Source organism: Arachis duranensis, chromosome 5 (assembly GCF_000817695.3).
Source record: "Arachis duranensis cultivar V14167 chromosome 5, aradu.V14167.gnm2.J7QH, whole genome shotgun sequence".
Classification (NCBI taxonomy): Eukaryota; Viridiplantae; Streptophyta; class Magnoliopsida; order Fabales; family Fabaceae; genus Arachis; species Arachis duranensis.
Window position 1 is genome coordinate 107363631 of NC_029776.3, and position 15984 is coordinate 107379614.

General features: G+C 31.8%; 1 protein-coding gene across 1 annotated transcript; it reads right to left on the reverse strand.

Moving 5' to 3' along the window:
* Positions 1-6088: 6088 nt before the first annotated feature.
* Positions 6089-11403, reverse strand: LOC107491498 (cellulose synthase-like protein G2). Its single transcript, XM_016112337.2, has 7 exons — positions 10766-11403; positions 10316-10408; positions 9234-9335; positions 8411-8623; positions 7642-7744; positions 7030-7556; positions 6089-6808 (listed from the first exon to the last, which is right to left on the reverse strand). The coding sequence occupies exons 1-7, from the start codon at positions 11351-11353 to the stop codon at positions 6338-6340; spliced, it is 2097 nt and encodes a 698-aa protein (XP_015967823.1). The 5' UTR covers positions 11354-11403; the 3' UTR covers positions 6089-6337.
* Between the last annotated feature and the right edge of the window lie 4581 nt (positions 11404-15984).

A 15984-nucleotide genomic window follows, 5' to 3' on the forward strand; every position in this document is an offset into this window, starting at 1 on the left:
TAGAATAAATGTCTAGAAGAATGGTAGGTACATCCTACTAGTATTAATAGAGGCAAGGTGCATTTGGCAATGTTGAAAGCAACTCGTCTGGAGCGAAATACAGTATTCTCTTGTATTTCAGGATTGAGTGCTATCTTAGTATATCTTAGGACAATTCTTAAGATATATATATAGTGAGTTTGTGCTATTACTTATTCCTTTAATTTTATTTTCTTTTTCATTTTGCGTATGACATCAATAATATATATAAATTTTAAAAATAACAAATGTTAAAAACTAACATTTTTCTTTTATATTTGTCTTGCATTACCAACACTAACCAATTTTCTAATTTTTCGCTAAAGATATTTATCAAATTCATCAATACTTCAGGCCCAAGGCACACAAAATTCCAACAATAGACAAGACCAAATAGAATGATCAACTTTTGTCTTTTTCTCTCTATTCTATTTGTAAATTCTGACTTTTGTCCTTTTCTTTCTTTATACCTTCTTAATGTTTCTAGAATTTAGATGACCTTTTCTTTTCTGTTAGAAATAAGAATCTTCTATCATGATACGGAAAGATTTGGTTTGTTATGAGAGTTGTCCATGTATATATATTGTCTCCCTAAAATCATTCAATTCAAGAAAATATACACATTTTCTTCAGCCTTCTTTATCTTTTTCATTGCTCTGCATTTCTATTATGGTATCAGAGCTTCTTTAAAGAAGCTCTGCTGATACCCAATGGCCAAGACCACTAACCCAAACACACCACATTCTTCTTCTTCTTCTAGCTCTACAAATACAAATGCAGAAACTATTTCTTCTTCCTCCACAGACACATCCAACCCTTTTTACATACATCCTAGTGAGAGTCCCACTTCTGTTCTGGTAACACCACTGCTCACTGCCAACAATTACCACTCATGGAGTCGTGCTTTCTCCATGGCCGTCATCATGAAGAACAAGCATGGATTCCTCACAGGAACCATCCCCATGCCCTCTCTTGAGGATCCCACCTTTCCTGCCTGGGAGAGATGTAACAGTCTCGTTCTATCATGGTTGTTCCATTCTCTTTCCCCTTCCATCACTCAAAGCGTCATATACTTCTCAACCGCCTCCACTGTATGGGAAGACCTACGAGAACGTTTTTCACAGATTGATTTGTTGCGAATCGCAGAACTACAAGAAGAAGTATACGGACTCAAGCAAGGAAATCAATCAGTCACAGATTTCTTTACCTCTCTGAAAACCCTCTGGGAAGAGCTGGAGAATGCTAGACCCCTACCTCCGTGTAGCTGTCCAGCTAAGAAGCATCGAAATCAAGATTTCGTAATTCGTTTTTTGAAAGGGCTGGATGAAAGATACGCTGTTGTTCGCTCACAAGTTCTGATGCTCGACCCTCTGCCTCCGATTACTCGAGTCTTCGCAATGGTGATCCAGCAGGAGCGAAATCTTCAAATCGCTTCTGGAATCCTAGATGATCAACGCCTACTCGCTGCTGCTGTCAATACTCGCCGTCCTGCACCAGGGCGAGGCCGCGGCGGTTACTCCCAAGGGCGTGGTGTTGGCTCTAACAAGCAGTGTTCCTTTTGCGGCCGGGTGGGGCACACTGTCGATGTGTGCTATGGAAAGCATGGGTATCCACCCGGTCACCCGCGATACCCCGGTCATCCACGCCTCCCGGACCGAGCAGCTTCCTCCAGCAGTAGCGCCGCCATGACCGTGACATCTTCCTCTCATTCACATGCCCAGTTGCAAGGAAATAGGGCAGTGACGGGTAGCACTCCAGAACCTCTTTTGGGCCTTACTCCACAGCAACATAACACTCTGATGGCTTACTTGAAGCAAGCCGAGGCCCATGTGCCAGAGACTAAAGATGATAAGGGTTCCTCCTCCTCCCAATCTGGGCTTCTCCCCAGTCCACGTACACATATCCTTTGTTTTGCAAAAACCTTTTCTATTTTAAACAAAGATTTTTCAAAAACCTTTAGTGATACTTGGATCATAGATTCTGGTGCTAGTGATCATATTTGTTCTAATTTATCTCTTTTTGTCTCATACACAAAAATAAAACCTATTCTTGTCCACATGCCTAACGGTTCAAATGCTACTGCACATTATAGGGGAATAGTTAAATTTTCATCTTTTTTGACTCTTATTCATGCATTATATTTACCTCAATTTCATTTTAATCTTATCTCAGTGTCTAAGCTCACTTCTACATTACCTTGTGAATTTATTTTCTCTCAATTTTATTGTCTCATACAGGAATCGAGCAAATCGAGGATGATTGGTTTGGGTGAATTAAGAGATGGGTTGTATGTGTTAGACAAGAAGTCCACTACAAATTTATCAAACGACATCCATCCCACACATATTGCTTCAATCCACACTTCCAACCTGTGGCATTTTAGATTAGGACATCTTTCTGGACACCGTCTTAGTATTTTACATAAACAATATCCCTTTATTTCCTTGAATCATGAAAATGAAGCATGTGATGTATGCCATTTCTCAAAGCAAAAGAAACCTTCTTTTTCTATTAGTCATAATCGTGCTCATGCTCCTTTTGATCTATTGCATCTTGATATATGGGGACCTTTTAGACAAAATTCAATCCACAACCACAAATATTTTCTAACTATTGTGGATGATTTTAGTCGATTCACTTGGATTATTTTACTAAAAACCAAGAATGAGGTTTCTCAACATGTCATCAATTTTGTTGCTCTTGTTGAAACACAATTTGACTCTAAAGTTAAAACAATTCGTTCAGACAATGGTCCGGAATTTTTAATCCCAAATTTTTACTTGTCAAAGGGGATTCTTCATCAACGAAGTTGTGTTGAGACTCCCCAACAAAATGGGCGTGTCGAACGTAAACATCAACATATATTAAATGTAGCAAGGGCCTTAATGTTTCAATCCAATTTACCTCTTAATTTTTGGTCTTATGCTATAAACCATGCAGTTTATTTAATAAATAGAGTTCCCTCTTCTATTCTTGATTTTAAAACTCCTTTTGAAACTTTGCTTAACAAAGCATTTAACTACAATGATCTCAAAGTTTTTGGTTGTCTTTGTTTTGTTTCAACCCTTCTCAACCATCGTTCCAAATTTGATCAAAGGGCTCACAAAGCCATTTTTCTTGGTTATCAAATAGGTACAAAGGGATTCATTGTTTATCTTTTGGATCAAAAGAAATTTATGGTGTCCAGAAATGTTGTGTTTTATGAGCAAACTTTTCCCTTTTCTATAAATCACAAACAAAGACAAATACTCAGCCCAACACCACCAGCTGAAAACACCCCATTCCTAAACAATACACAAAATGAGATAGGCCCACATAAAATTCCAACAAATCCCTCCTTACCTATTGGGCCACAAACCTTGACCCATGATCCAATCACTCCCCCCTTATCTCTCTCAGACTCCACAACGTGCCCTAACTACCCTCCTTATGTTCAATCCCCAGCAGCCATTCCTGACCCCTCCACTGTGCCCTCAACCCCTCTCCAAAACCACCATACACAACCTACCAATTCCACACCCACTCCTTTACCGTCCTCCCCTACCACCCCAAACTCATCAACATCGACCGATACCCCATCTTCTACCTCACCCAAGACCACTGCCCCTCCCATGCCACCACTGCGACAAAGTTCCCGTACCACCAGGCCACCCATACACCTTCAGGACTACGTATGCAACGCCTCTCTTCATTCATCCACGTTAACACCCTCAAGAACTCGATATCCAATTTCTTCTGTCCTCTCTCTCTCAAATTTCTCAGCCAGTTACAAAAGCTTATTATCATCTTTATACTCTGACCATGAACCTCGGTCTTTTCAAGAAGCAAATCAATCCCCTCAGTGGCGTGCCGCCATGAAAGAGGAACTTGTTGCTTTGGATTTGAACCAAACTTGGTCTCTGGTGGATTGCCCTCCATGCGTGAAACCCATAGGCTGCAAATGGGTTTTCAAAATTAAAAGGCATCCAGATGGATCAATTGAGCGTTACAAAGCACGGTTAGTAGCAAAAGGATTTACGCAGACAGAGGGCATAGATTTTCTGGAGACCTTTTCCCCAGTGGTGAAACCTACCACCATTAGACTGGTCTTAGCCATTGCTTCCATCCGAAAGTGGCCAATCCATCAGCTCGACGTCAATAACGCTTTTCTTCATGGCGATCTTACTGAAGTTGTGTATATGGATCCACCTCCCGGCCTCACTCTCAGTAATCCAAGGATCTGCTGTCGTCTTCACAAATCCTTATATGGACTGAAACAATCGAGCCGAATGTGGTATGACAAGCTTTCTATACTCTTGATGTCTTGTGGGTATCAGCAGACTGTCTTTGATTATAGCCTTTTTGTTAAATTTTTGGGCAATGAAATTTCTATTATATTGGTCTATGTTGATGACATTGTCATCACCGGCAGTTCAGTTTCTGAATTAGCAGCTATCAAGCGTACTTTGGATGCACATTTCAAAATTAAGGATCTTGGTACCTTGAAGTACTTTCTTGGTATTGAGGTAGCCCATTCCTCAAAAGGAATTTCCCTCTCACAGCATAAATACTGCATTGACGTGTTATCTGACTCTGGATTGCTAGGTGCAAAACCTGTTAGTTCTCCTATGGACATCACAACTAAATTGTTTCAAGATGACAGCCCTCTTCTTCCTGATCCTTTGGTGTATCGCTGATTAGTTGGACGCCTGATATATCTCACTACTACAAGGCCAGATATCACCTATGCAACCCAGCAATTAAGTCAATTCATGGCTTCTCCAACTCAGATGCATTACACAGCTGCAATTCGGGTGCTCAAGTATTTGAAGAACAATCCCGGTCGAGGCTTATTCTATCCTAGAGACTCTGCCTTCCAGATTTTTGGATTCAGTGATTCTGACTGGGCCGGCTGTCCCGACACTAGACGCTCCTTAACTGGATATTGCTTCTTCTTAGGCAAATCTTTGGTTTCTTGGAAAACAAAGAAGCAGACAACAGTGGCTCGGTCCTCTACGGAAGCTGAGTATCGCGCCCTTGCAAACACCACCTGTGAGCTTCTATGGATTCTGAACTTATTGCAATTTCTTCACATATCTTGTGATCGACCACCTGTATTATTCTGTGATAACCAGAGTGCCCTCCACATTGCGGCAAATCCTGTTTTCCATGAGCGAACGAAGCACCTTGAAGTTGATTGCCACCTTGTTCGGCAAAAAGCCCAAGCCGGCATCATGAAACTGCTTCCAGTCCCATCCTCAGATCAGCTAGCCGATATGTTTACAAAAGCTCTCCCAAAGCATCCTTTTCATGCCAATCTTTTCAAGCTGGGGATTTTAGACATTTACCATCCTCCAGCTTGCGGGAGCATATCAAATTCATCAATACTTCAGGCCCAAGGCACACAAAATTCCAACAATAGACAAGACCAAATAGAATGATCAACTTTTGTCTTTTTCTCTCTATTCTATTTGTAAATTCTGACTTTTGTCCTTTTCTTTCTTTATACCTTCTTAATGTTTCTAGAATTTAGATGACCTTTTCTTTTCTGTTAGAAATAAGAATCTTCTATCATGATACGGAAAGATTTGGTTTATTATGAGAGTTGTCCATGTATATATATTGTCTCCCTAAAATCATTCAATTCAAGAAAATATACACATTTTCTTCAGCCTTCTTTATCTTTTTCATTGCTCTGCATTTCTATTAATATTGGTTATTTAATACATCTCTTTTGGTAGTTATCGCTTATTGCGTTGGTGTTTTAAATGTTTATGGTTGTACTAAACTTGATATCTTTTAATCATTTCCTTTCCTTTTTTATTATTGACACTGACATTTACTGCATACTTATATCATAAAAACCCAGCATCTTGCTAATTCTTAACCATTGACATTTTTATTATTGTTATTCTTATTTATTCATGAGTTGTGTTATTTAATCTCTGTCCTCATCTGGGAAGCTCCCACTTTAAGGCACACCCTACTCTCTTGGAGGCTCACCCTTTCCTAGTTTTCCTCTTCATCCATGCACATATTATCTCACACTCTTAGTGACTTGATTGAGCATTTGAGCGTCGTCAGAGTATCGTTTTTGCATGTACAAATTACCTTGTTAGATCACCACTCTTGGCTACCAGATAACCTCCATCAACAATACAGAACATCAAAGCACTAGTAGTGTACTAGTGTACGACTATGTAAAAGAACTAACTCAACTAAGACATTCATCTAACCCCCAACAACGTGGAATATAATTATTTTTTCTCAAGATACAAACACTTATTATGCAATTCTTATTATATAATCATAGAATAAGCCTACTTATAAAGAAATTTTACTACCCACTCTTGCTTTTCATTGTTATTATCCCCTCAATAATGGGATAACTAAGAACTAATATATAGCTAAGTAGGAAAAGTTGACCGAACATGTCCTCAAAATCTTTGACATTGAGTAGTCTCCATAATCCCCCAAAGAAACAGACAATGTTCACTATAAGAAGCACAACCAATGGAGACATGAATAGTGCTGCGCCTTGGAAATCAAACTTGCCCTGCTCATATTTCTTAAGCTTCTCTTTGTCAATGGCCTTGTTTGACAAGCTAAATTTCACCTTGTTTAATCCTAACCATTTCTTGGTTCCATCTATTAGTGCAAATAAGCTGCCAGTAACAGACTTTAGAATCCAAATTCTTTGTTCATCCCACCACATTGCCACAGAGCCATCTCCAGAAAGGACCTCAATCAGATGTTGAGTTTGGGTGGATACATGAATCGTTGCAAACACTACGAACCATGGATCTGTAACCTGTACCACAGAAAAGAAACCAAAACATGCATGTAACTTCAAGTCATTGAGATTATTTAATGGCCATCAAGGAAAAAAAATTGTTCCATTTAACTTATCATGTCACCACTTAAGATTTCTTTCTGCAAAACCAAAAGTAGGCAAATTTTAAATTTAACTAGACCCAAAAAAAAAAAAGAGAAAAGAAATTAATAAAAACTAGCAGTGAGTAGGCACTTTACCTTTGGAAATAGGGGAATTCCTTTGAAGAAGCATACTTGAGGAACAATGCCGTAAAGGATGAATGCAACAGCATACATGGATGACATGGTCATGAAGCAATAAGTGAAGGTATGAATGATGGACATTCTGGAAATGCCGTAAGTGAAAGGGCTGTATTTGGACACTCCGAGCAAGCAAAGTTCAGAGAGCCACTTCACCAACTGAAGCATACCTTCCTTTATGTCAGTTGGGGCACATCCCAAGAAACACGGCCTTTTTGGGTACAGATAAGCCGATTTCCATCCTCTGCAGTGCAGCAGATACCCAGTTATTGTACTCTCCAACAAGATCCCGTACGAGAATCCCACCTCTGTACCCCATTTTGTGTTTGTCTCATAGGAACAGGAGGCAACCACTTGAGCTTCTTGTAAAATTGCATCTCTTGGAACATTCTTTTTGGGATTTTGCTGCCCTCGAATGACCTTGAGCGATTCTATGTACATGCTGGATTTTCCGAAGTAGCTTTCGGCATCCAGCAGATACTCATCTGTCATTATTGATCAATACAATCTCATTTCACTGTCTTATAGTAAAGAATTTTTGGATTGCACCACATTAATATTTGTATGTACCTTTTTGGTTTGGACTTCCAAACAATAATGCACTTCTGTACAAGTAATTGCCGCTACCAGAAAGACCTGGACCCCTGAGTCCATCCATGCCTTGCCACATTGTCTTCAAGAATTCACCACATTTCATCACAATCAGAGAGATGATAGAAAATAAAGAGAAAATCATCAATTTAGTCCCAAAAATTATGGTGTTGGAAAAATTAAAAAAAAACATCCTTTGACAATATAAACAACTAACAATTAACAAAATGTCCTCCTTGCTTCTTAAATTTTGGAATATATTTTGTGAGATATTATCGTGTATTGATACACGGCAGACATGCGAATTTGGAATTCTAACAAGAGGATAAGACCCGACATATAATAAAATATAAATTAATTTTTAAATTATTTTAATATCTTTTTTTAATTATATAAAATATTTAAATATTTTTTATTTTAATAATTATTAATATGTACTATTTTTAAACATATTTTAAAAATATATATTATAAGAATACATATTAAGAATAAAATTAAATAAATGATAGTACTTAGTTATGTCTAAAGGTGTCCGAAAAAAAATTTATTTATTTTTATCAAGACACGTATTAATTATTGTCATATCTGGTATGTGTTTGACCTGCACGACAAACCAAGAAAATGTCCCCACAATGTCCGCATATCTAACTTGATATTATTTATTTTCGGAGGCTAAGTTGTTAATGTTACGGTCTTTCGTATAACAAAAATTAAGTAAATAATAAAAGATGGACTTAGCTTGGTTTACCTTAAAGGCAGTCCTGGATTGGTTATCATAAATGTCTTTCTTGCTAAGGTTGTGGAACATTTGAGGGAACTGGACAAATGCAGTATATTTAGAAGTTTCGGTATCAAGGAAGAAGCACATAGCTTGTTTGGCAGAGGATGGATCGTTGCAATACATATCACAATCCACTACAAGAACATAAGGGCCATTGCTAATTAGACCTGAGACTCTGAGCTGCAGCACCACACAAGCAATCATTAGAATCTCAAAAAAGAGAAGGATAAAGTAGTAAATTGATTTCTTATGTTTTGGGTTTTAGGCGTAATTATGTTTTGATATTTAATGTTTAAAATGTTCTATTTAAATAAAAAAAATTATTTAGTTTTAATGTAGTTTTAACTTGAGGTGAAAGTTAAATAATTAACGAAATGTTAAAGTGACAGTAGTACAATAATAAAATCGATAATCTAGAGTCGATAATCTAAAAAATAAGTAACTACAAAATTAACAATGGATGTATCAATACATTTATTTATGATTCTTTTTAGTTCTATAAAAAATATTTCATTTAAACTCTAAAGATAATAATAAATAAATATATTAATGCATTTACGGTTAATTTTATACTTCTAAAATTTGTACTTATTTTTCGAATTCTTAACACTATTTTTATATTACTATTTTTATATTACTGTCATATAAAATATTCGTTAATTATTTAACTGATCTTAAGATAAAATTACATTAAAACTAAATAATTTTTTTTTGAATTAAAATAATACTTTAAGAGAAAAAGATAAATAAAAAGCATGGATTGAATCTTTTGAGACTGGTACATGCATACCAATGTATTGAGAGCTCCTCCTTTGAATTTATGAGGAAGAGACGGCCTCCTTTCACGAGACACATAAACAACAAGTGGTGTTTCTGGCTGTTCATTTATAATCTGAAAAAGAAATGTCATCATGATTAATAAGATTGATCTTGTAGTAATTTTTAAATATATGAATTTATTAAATAAACTTCTATTTATCTTAACTTTTTAGTTAATATAGTATACTAGATACTATTTAAAAAATAATGATTAATAGAATATAATAAAATGAATAAAGTTAAATAAATTGAAAATTTCTTCATTTATCTAAATATTTTTTTTGTGAATGCTATGGTGGTTAAAAAGTTATGTTTATTTACTAAAATAGTTAAAACTCAATATTTAATTTAAAAAATATAAAAATAAATAATTTTAAAAAAATCAAAACTTATTACAAAAAGTAAGTTAGGCAAAATTTAAGTGCTAATTCATACGCACCCTAAAATTAACCATATTTTTTTATGTTGAAATAAAGTCAATATGCAACTTCATTACTTCAATTCTTCAATGTTTAAAAATAATAAAAGTTGAAAAAAACAATAAAAAACAACTTTAAAAAAATGATTTCATTTCATTCTTATACCATGTATAGAGAAGAAGATTCTTATTATTTTAACATTTTATTATAATAATAATTAATTTTGTAATTAGTGGATCCTACCATTTCAAAAGCAAAATCCAACAAAATAGATAGAGTTATGTTAAATAGTTGAACACTAAGTACTTTCTATACTCAAAAAGTAAAAAATTTCAATTTTAAACTCCTAATCTCTTGCTTAGAAGGTTACTTCAGTAACCAAACATAGTTGTTACATTCTATTTTTTTCCTCCCTAATTCGATGGCCAAAAAATAGTTGTGTTATTGTATGTATAAAATAAAATTTAAATTTCTGTAGTTTATTTGAACGAATTAATGAACTAGTATTATACTAACTTAAATGGGTTTATTTTAAAATACTTTATATTAAAATAGAATTTCTATTTAGAATATTTTTTATTTTTTTATTATTTATTTTAAAGTATTCCTGTAAATATGATTATTTAATTCGTACCTCGATATGAGATGATCTATTCGTCACAATTTGACAATTTTTAGAGTCTGAACTGAATTTTTCAATTCTTTTTTGCATTTTTTCATATTTAACCTGCAAAATAAACAAAAAATATTAGATACCAAATAAAAAATATATTAGTTTTGCATTCTTTATATTTGTCCTGTAAAATAATTCAAAAAAATTCAGATATCAAATAAAGAAAAATATAATATCCTAAAAAGATAGGATAATAAAACTCTTTCTCAACTTAAAAATGATAAGTTATAGAATTTTCATTGACACTTAATATTTTTATTGTATCAATAATATAAATTATAAATAATTACGTGGTGAAAATTAAAATAAAATAAAAATTGAGCATTATTATGTTAATACATTGACTGATGAGTACTATTGAATACTGATATAGAAGTTGTTGCCCTTGGGTCTAGCTTTTGTATAAGTTACCTTAATGTCATCGTACTCTGCCGTGAACTCGTGAGAACGAAGGAGCTGGTCATCCTCCCCCATAGGAGAAAAGAAAACTCTGGGGCACCTTGACTTAATCCCATATTTTTTGCAGAACGGAAGCCAATAAGACCGGGCAAATTCCCAAGCCTCCTTAATGCCATACAGAGTCACTGGACATCCACCGTCATCGGACAGATACACTGCAAGTTTATTGCTGGGATAATCCATGGCAATAGCTGAGATCACAGTGTCCATCACCTCTACAGTTGGCTCCTTCTCAGGATCGAGCGTACACACAAAGATGTCAAGACCAGGCAAATTTTCATCCTTAGGCAATTTCTCTATCATCACTGACCTTGACACAGGGTGCCACCGGAACGCCTGGTTAAAGAACCACAACGCACCAAGAATTAGTTCAGCTACGGTGATGAGATTCCATGGTAGAGTAGCACTATTGTTTTCGAAAATGCGGGTAAATCGATAGTAGAAGATGAGTAGTACAGCCACCAAGTGAAACAGGATGTGAAGTCTACTCAGAGGTAAACATGATTGAACAGTTTCAGTATGCAACGTGAAGGTAGCCATGTATGCCTCTTTTGTTAGTGTTTACTTTGAGTCTGATAATCTATTACAGTCTTATTCAGATATAAATAAGCAAATAAGACGGATGATCAAAAGAACAAACTTACATTAGAAAACAGTACTCCTTCCGCATACCGCGAGGAGCACGTTATGTTATTTAAAAATAACTCGTGGAAAGCATTATGCGTGAGTAGTCTTTTTTTTAATTGAATCTTTTATAGAGTTGAACCAACGATAAAATAGTAAAAAATTATTATTTTTCATAAAATGTCAAATATAATAATTCATATATTTAGTTTAAATTTTTTATTTGAAATATTTTAATAATTATTTCCATGTAAGGTTTCAAGAATGAAAACATTTTTTATTTTTTTTAAGATATAACTCTGGTATTTGTAATGTTTTTGGCAAACTAATACTATCTTTTGATAATTTGTTATGGGATTTTTAAACTTTAGGAAATGTAATTGAATTGTCAAAATAGAATTTATTTTTCAAAGATAAAAAGAAAATATATTTAGTTAGATTCGTTTTCAGAATTTTTTTTCAATATAAAAAAACTAATATTTGATATTAAATAATAAAAATATTTTAATTTTATTGATTGACTACGAGTAATTTTATAAATTAACCAGCTTTATTGTAACGAATTAATTAAAAAAGAAAATATTTTAAAATATAATTATTGTGATCGGTTAAATTTTATATTTACACATAAAGTGATATATTATTTTAAAGTAAATGATGTATACAAGAGGTTAGAGACAAAGTCAGGGCGGAGTTTGATTGGCCACCCAAATATTTTATAAAACAATTAGTAGTGATGTATACATATTTTTTGTCCAATTAATTAATTAATTTTGTTTTTTAACTCAACTATGTATATGAACACCTAGGTTCGAATTTATTCACACTGCGTTCTATTTTATTTTTGAAAAAGCACTCTCAAAACAATGAAATGATATTTAGACATATGTTAATAATTCAAATTTTTTTATAAAAATATGGTAATAATAAATTTAAAAGTAATCAACTTAATAAGTAAAAATATTTTATTTTATAAATTATACATAATAAAAGACATTAAACTACTCTTATATTTTTTTAATATTATAGAAGATGAAAGATATATAATAAAAGACATTTTAAAAAATAATTTGAACATTAAATTCTTCTCCAGTATGAATTAAATAAATAGAAACATAAAAATCTTTTTTTAATTTCCTTGTCTATTGCTTCGATGAGTGAAATCAATCTCTTTTTTAGTTCAATAATTATTTTCTGTGCAACTATAACACTAAAATTTTGAGACTTATTACTCGTGGTAATTTTTATTTTTTTTCTTATATATTTAATTTAATATTATTTTATTTTATTTTTTATAAGTCTTTTGATTAAATTTTTTTAGATAATGATATTTAAACATTCAATATTATTGTAATGTTTAATATTTATTATTCTAACAATAATTTTTTTAAATATTTTTCAGTTATATATTTTAATTTTCCTATAACTGTAATAATGAAAAATAAAAAATGTAATTAAAAAAAACTAATATTCAAAAATAATAAAATATAACTTCCAACAATAGTTATATTTATAATTTTTTATTGATAAAATTATTCATTTATTTTTATATTTGTAACAAATTTTAAAATATTTATATTTTTAAATTTTATTTAATATAAATGTTATGTAATTTTTTTGTAAAAAAAAATTTCCTCTCAAAATTTTTGTTCAAGTTCCGTCTCTAGACCTCTCAGTAGGATTTGAATCCAGATGCAGTTTTGACCATCTGTCAGAGAAAAAAGAACGATTGACTCTGTATCAATGAAATCTCATCATCCATACATAACGAATTGGTGTGATATATTCAAATCATAACATATGAACAGTAAAAACTAGTATTCTTATTGAGACTAGAACTCATAGAGAAGAAAATCTATTTGTGAATGGAATCAAATATGAATGGAATAAAAAATGCAGTATATACAAACAAAGATATTCGATTATTGGTGAAAAATCAATATACTTCTAATGTCGAATCGGGATCAACTAGGACAGAAATAAAGCATTGGGTCGAACTGAATAAAGTTTATGTAAATATTTAAACGAAGAAGAATAAAAAAACAGCAACGGATTCATAAAATTTATATAGGGGAGATATTTATAAGAAGAATGAATAAGTTTTATTTAACTATATTTAGACATTTAGAACTATAAGTATACTAATTTAAACTATAAAATGATATGTATTCATCAATTTACACATGAATTTTGTATTTTATATTAGTAGTTAAATTTTAATATACACGTATTATTTGGCTATTTAAAATAATAATTATCAAATTTAAAGTTACATTAACTTTTTCAAAATTTTTAAATATTGAACAGTGTTTTTTTTTTAATTTCATAGATAAAACTAAAAAAAACAAAACAAAACAAAACTACAGAGATTTTTCTAACAAAAATTTTAAATTTGGCTACATACGTATCCTCTTTTATTATACATGTGTCCCTCAGATTCACAAATTACATATAGTAACTTCTTAGTAAGAGAGGACACGCATATAACCAAGTACTATTTGGGCGATCTCTATAATTTTGCTTTTTTATTTTATTTTATATACAAAAACTTTTTTTTTCCCTTTACAATCAACATAATAAAATGACTTCTCCTCCTCTCTTCTTCTTACTTATATATTTGGAAATAAATTATACCTATTGTTGTCTTTCAAAAGTCCACTAATCTTTATAGTATACAAATGGAAAGCTCATATGCTGACGTGGCGCTCATACGTTGAGTTTGGGAGTTTATTTGTTTACGTGTCGTTACTAGAAATTTTTAGATTTATATTTATAAATTATAAATTATTATTTACTCAGGTTGTTATTTTCAAATTTTAAGTTTGGGTTGTTTTACTTAGGTTGTTATTTTTAAAATTTTAAATTGTTTTATTTGTTTGGATTATTTTACTTATGTTGTTATTTTTTAAATTTTAAATTATTTTATTTAAGTTGTTATTTTTTAAATTTTATTTAGATTGTTCTTTTTTATATTTTAACACTATTTTTTAAAAATCTGTTAATTCTTTTTAGCATAATTTTTTAAAATTTTATTGATTTTTTTTAAATTGTAGCTATATAAATTCTTTTAAAGAAATTTAGAGTTTTAAAAAAATTTACGTTAATTATTCTTCGGTTGTTACATACTAATATTACAATAAATAAATATTTACGTTAGTTTAGAATTTTTAAATTATTATTTATTTAAGTTGTTATTTTTAAATTTTAAATTTGGGTTGTTTAACTTAGTTTGTTGTTTTTTAAATTTTAAATTAAAGTCAACCAAATTTTAAAAAATTTAGTTATGATGCAACTATAAAAGTATAAGTGATGAGAGATGTAAAGCACCACAATTTAAAGTACATCAATCCCTTTCTTTACATATATCCAAAATCTCTCTACTTATTCCAATGGCTGGTATTCACAAAATTGCTGGCATCAATCCTACAATTGACAATTTGTGTGTACGTATACGAGTATTACGGTTATGGACACTACCAAGTTACGAAAATTCTCCATTGCCAAACTCTATTGAGATGGTTTGGCTCGATGAAGACGTGAGTTTTTTACTAATATTTTTCTATTTTATTTTAAATTTATATTATTTATTTGTTTATTTAGGGATTTAATCATTAATTTTTTATTTAGAATGCTATTTGTGTTGTCTTGGCTACTATAACTCATATTATGGATACTCCAGACTGGTGGTACGACCAATGTGAATGCAACACGTCCACATATGCTTTTACAAAAACTTTCAAATGTTCAAGTTGTGTCGTCTCCCTTTTTCCATAACTCCAAGGTTATTTATTTATTTTTTTAAATTAAAGTCTATGCACATTGGATTAGATATTGAATAGCCTATATTTAACTTTTTTTTATGTTATTTTCTTTTTTAAACAAGTACCGAATAAAGCTTGGTATCATTGATGATTCTGACTGTGCATGTTTTGTAGTCTTTGACAAGTAGGTAAAAAAAGTTTTGAAAAAGAGCTGTGTGAAGATACTTGATCCACTCCTATTGATAAGATCTAACCAATATTTATTTCTAAAAACATAGTGAAGATATTTTTATTGGTAATTTTTATATTATTTATTATTAATATATTATGTAATACCCTTCAGAAAGGAGATTTATCGGATACACCTACACTTTTGCTCAACCTAATTGATAAGACCTTTCTCTTCATCGTTGAAGCTCAAATATCTGATAATCCACATTTTTCACCTTCTTATAAAGTTAAAAAGATGACTGATAATGTGGACCTTATAAATAAATTCAAAGAGACTCACCCTATTCAAATTGTGAGTATAATTATAAGTGTACTTTCTATTAAAAATTAATATATTTTTTGCTTCCTTAGTCATTAGTAGTATCTAATTTATAAATAATAATTAATAATTAATTATAATTTTAGGATGTTGACTACACCGGTGGTTTGCTTCTAATTTCAAAGACATTCTCAATCATTGAAGGGGAGAAAGTAGAAGGTGCTAAGGTATTTGTTCAAAAAATAATTTTTTTGTTTGTTTGTTCTCTCAAAATTAGATCTTAATTTTATTCAAAA

What these genes read in the sequence shown, in the direction of transcription:
- LOC107491498 (XM_016112337.2), bottom strand. Translation starts at nt 11,353, where the DNA reads ATGGCTACCTTCACGTTGCATACTGAAACTGTTCAATCATGTTTACCT. An exon ending in CAGAGTACGATGACATTAAG is followed by an intron (nt 10,409 to 10,765) that starts GTAACTTATACA and finishes TTTATTTTGCAG; the next exon opens with GTTAAATATGAAAAAATGCA. An exon ending in GAGGAGCTCTCAATACATTG is followed by an intron (nt 8,624 to 9,233) that starts GTATGCATGTAC and finishes GTGGTGCTGCAG; the next exon opens with CTCAGAGTCTCAGGTCTAAT.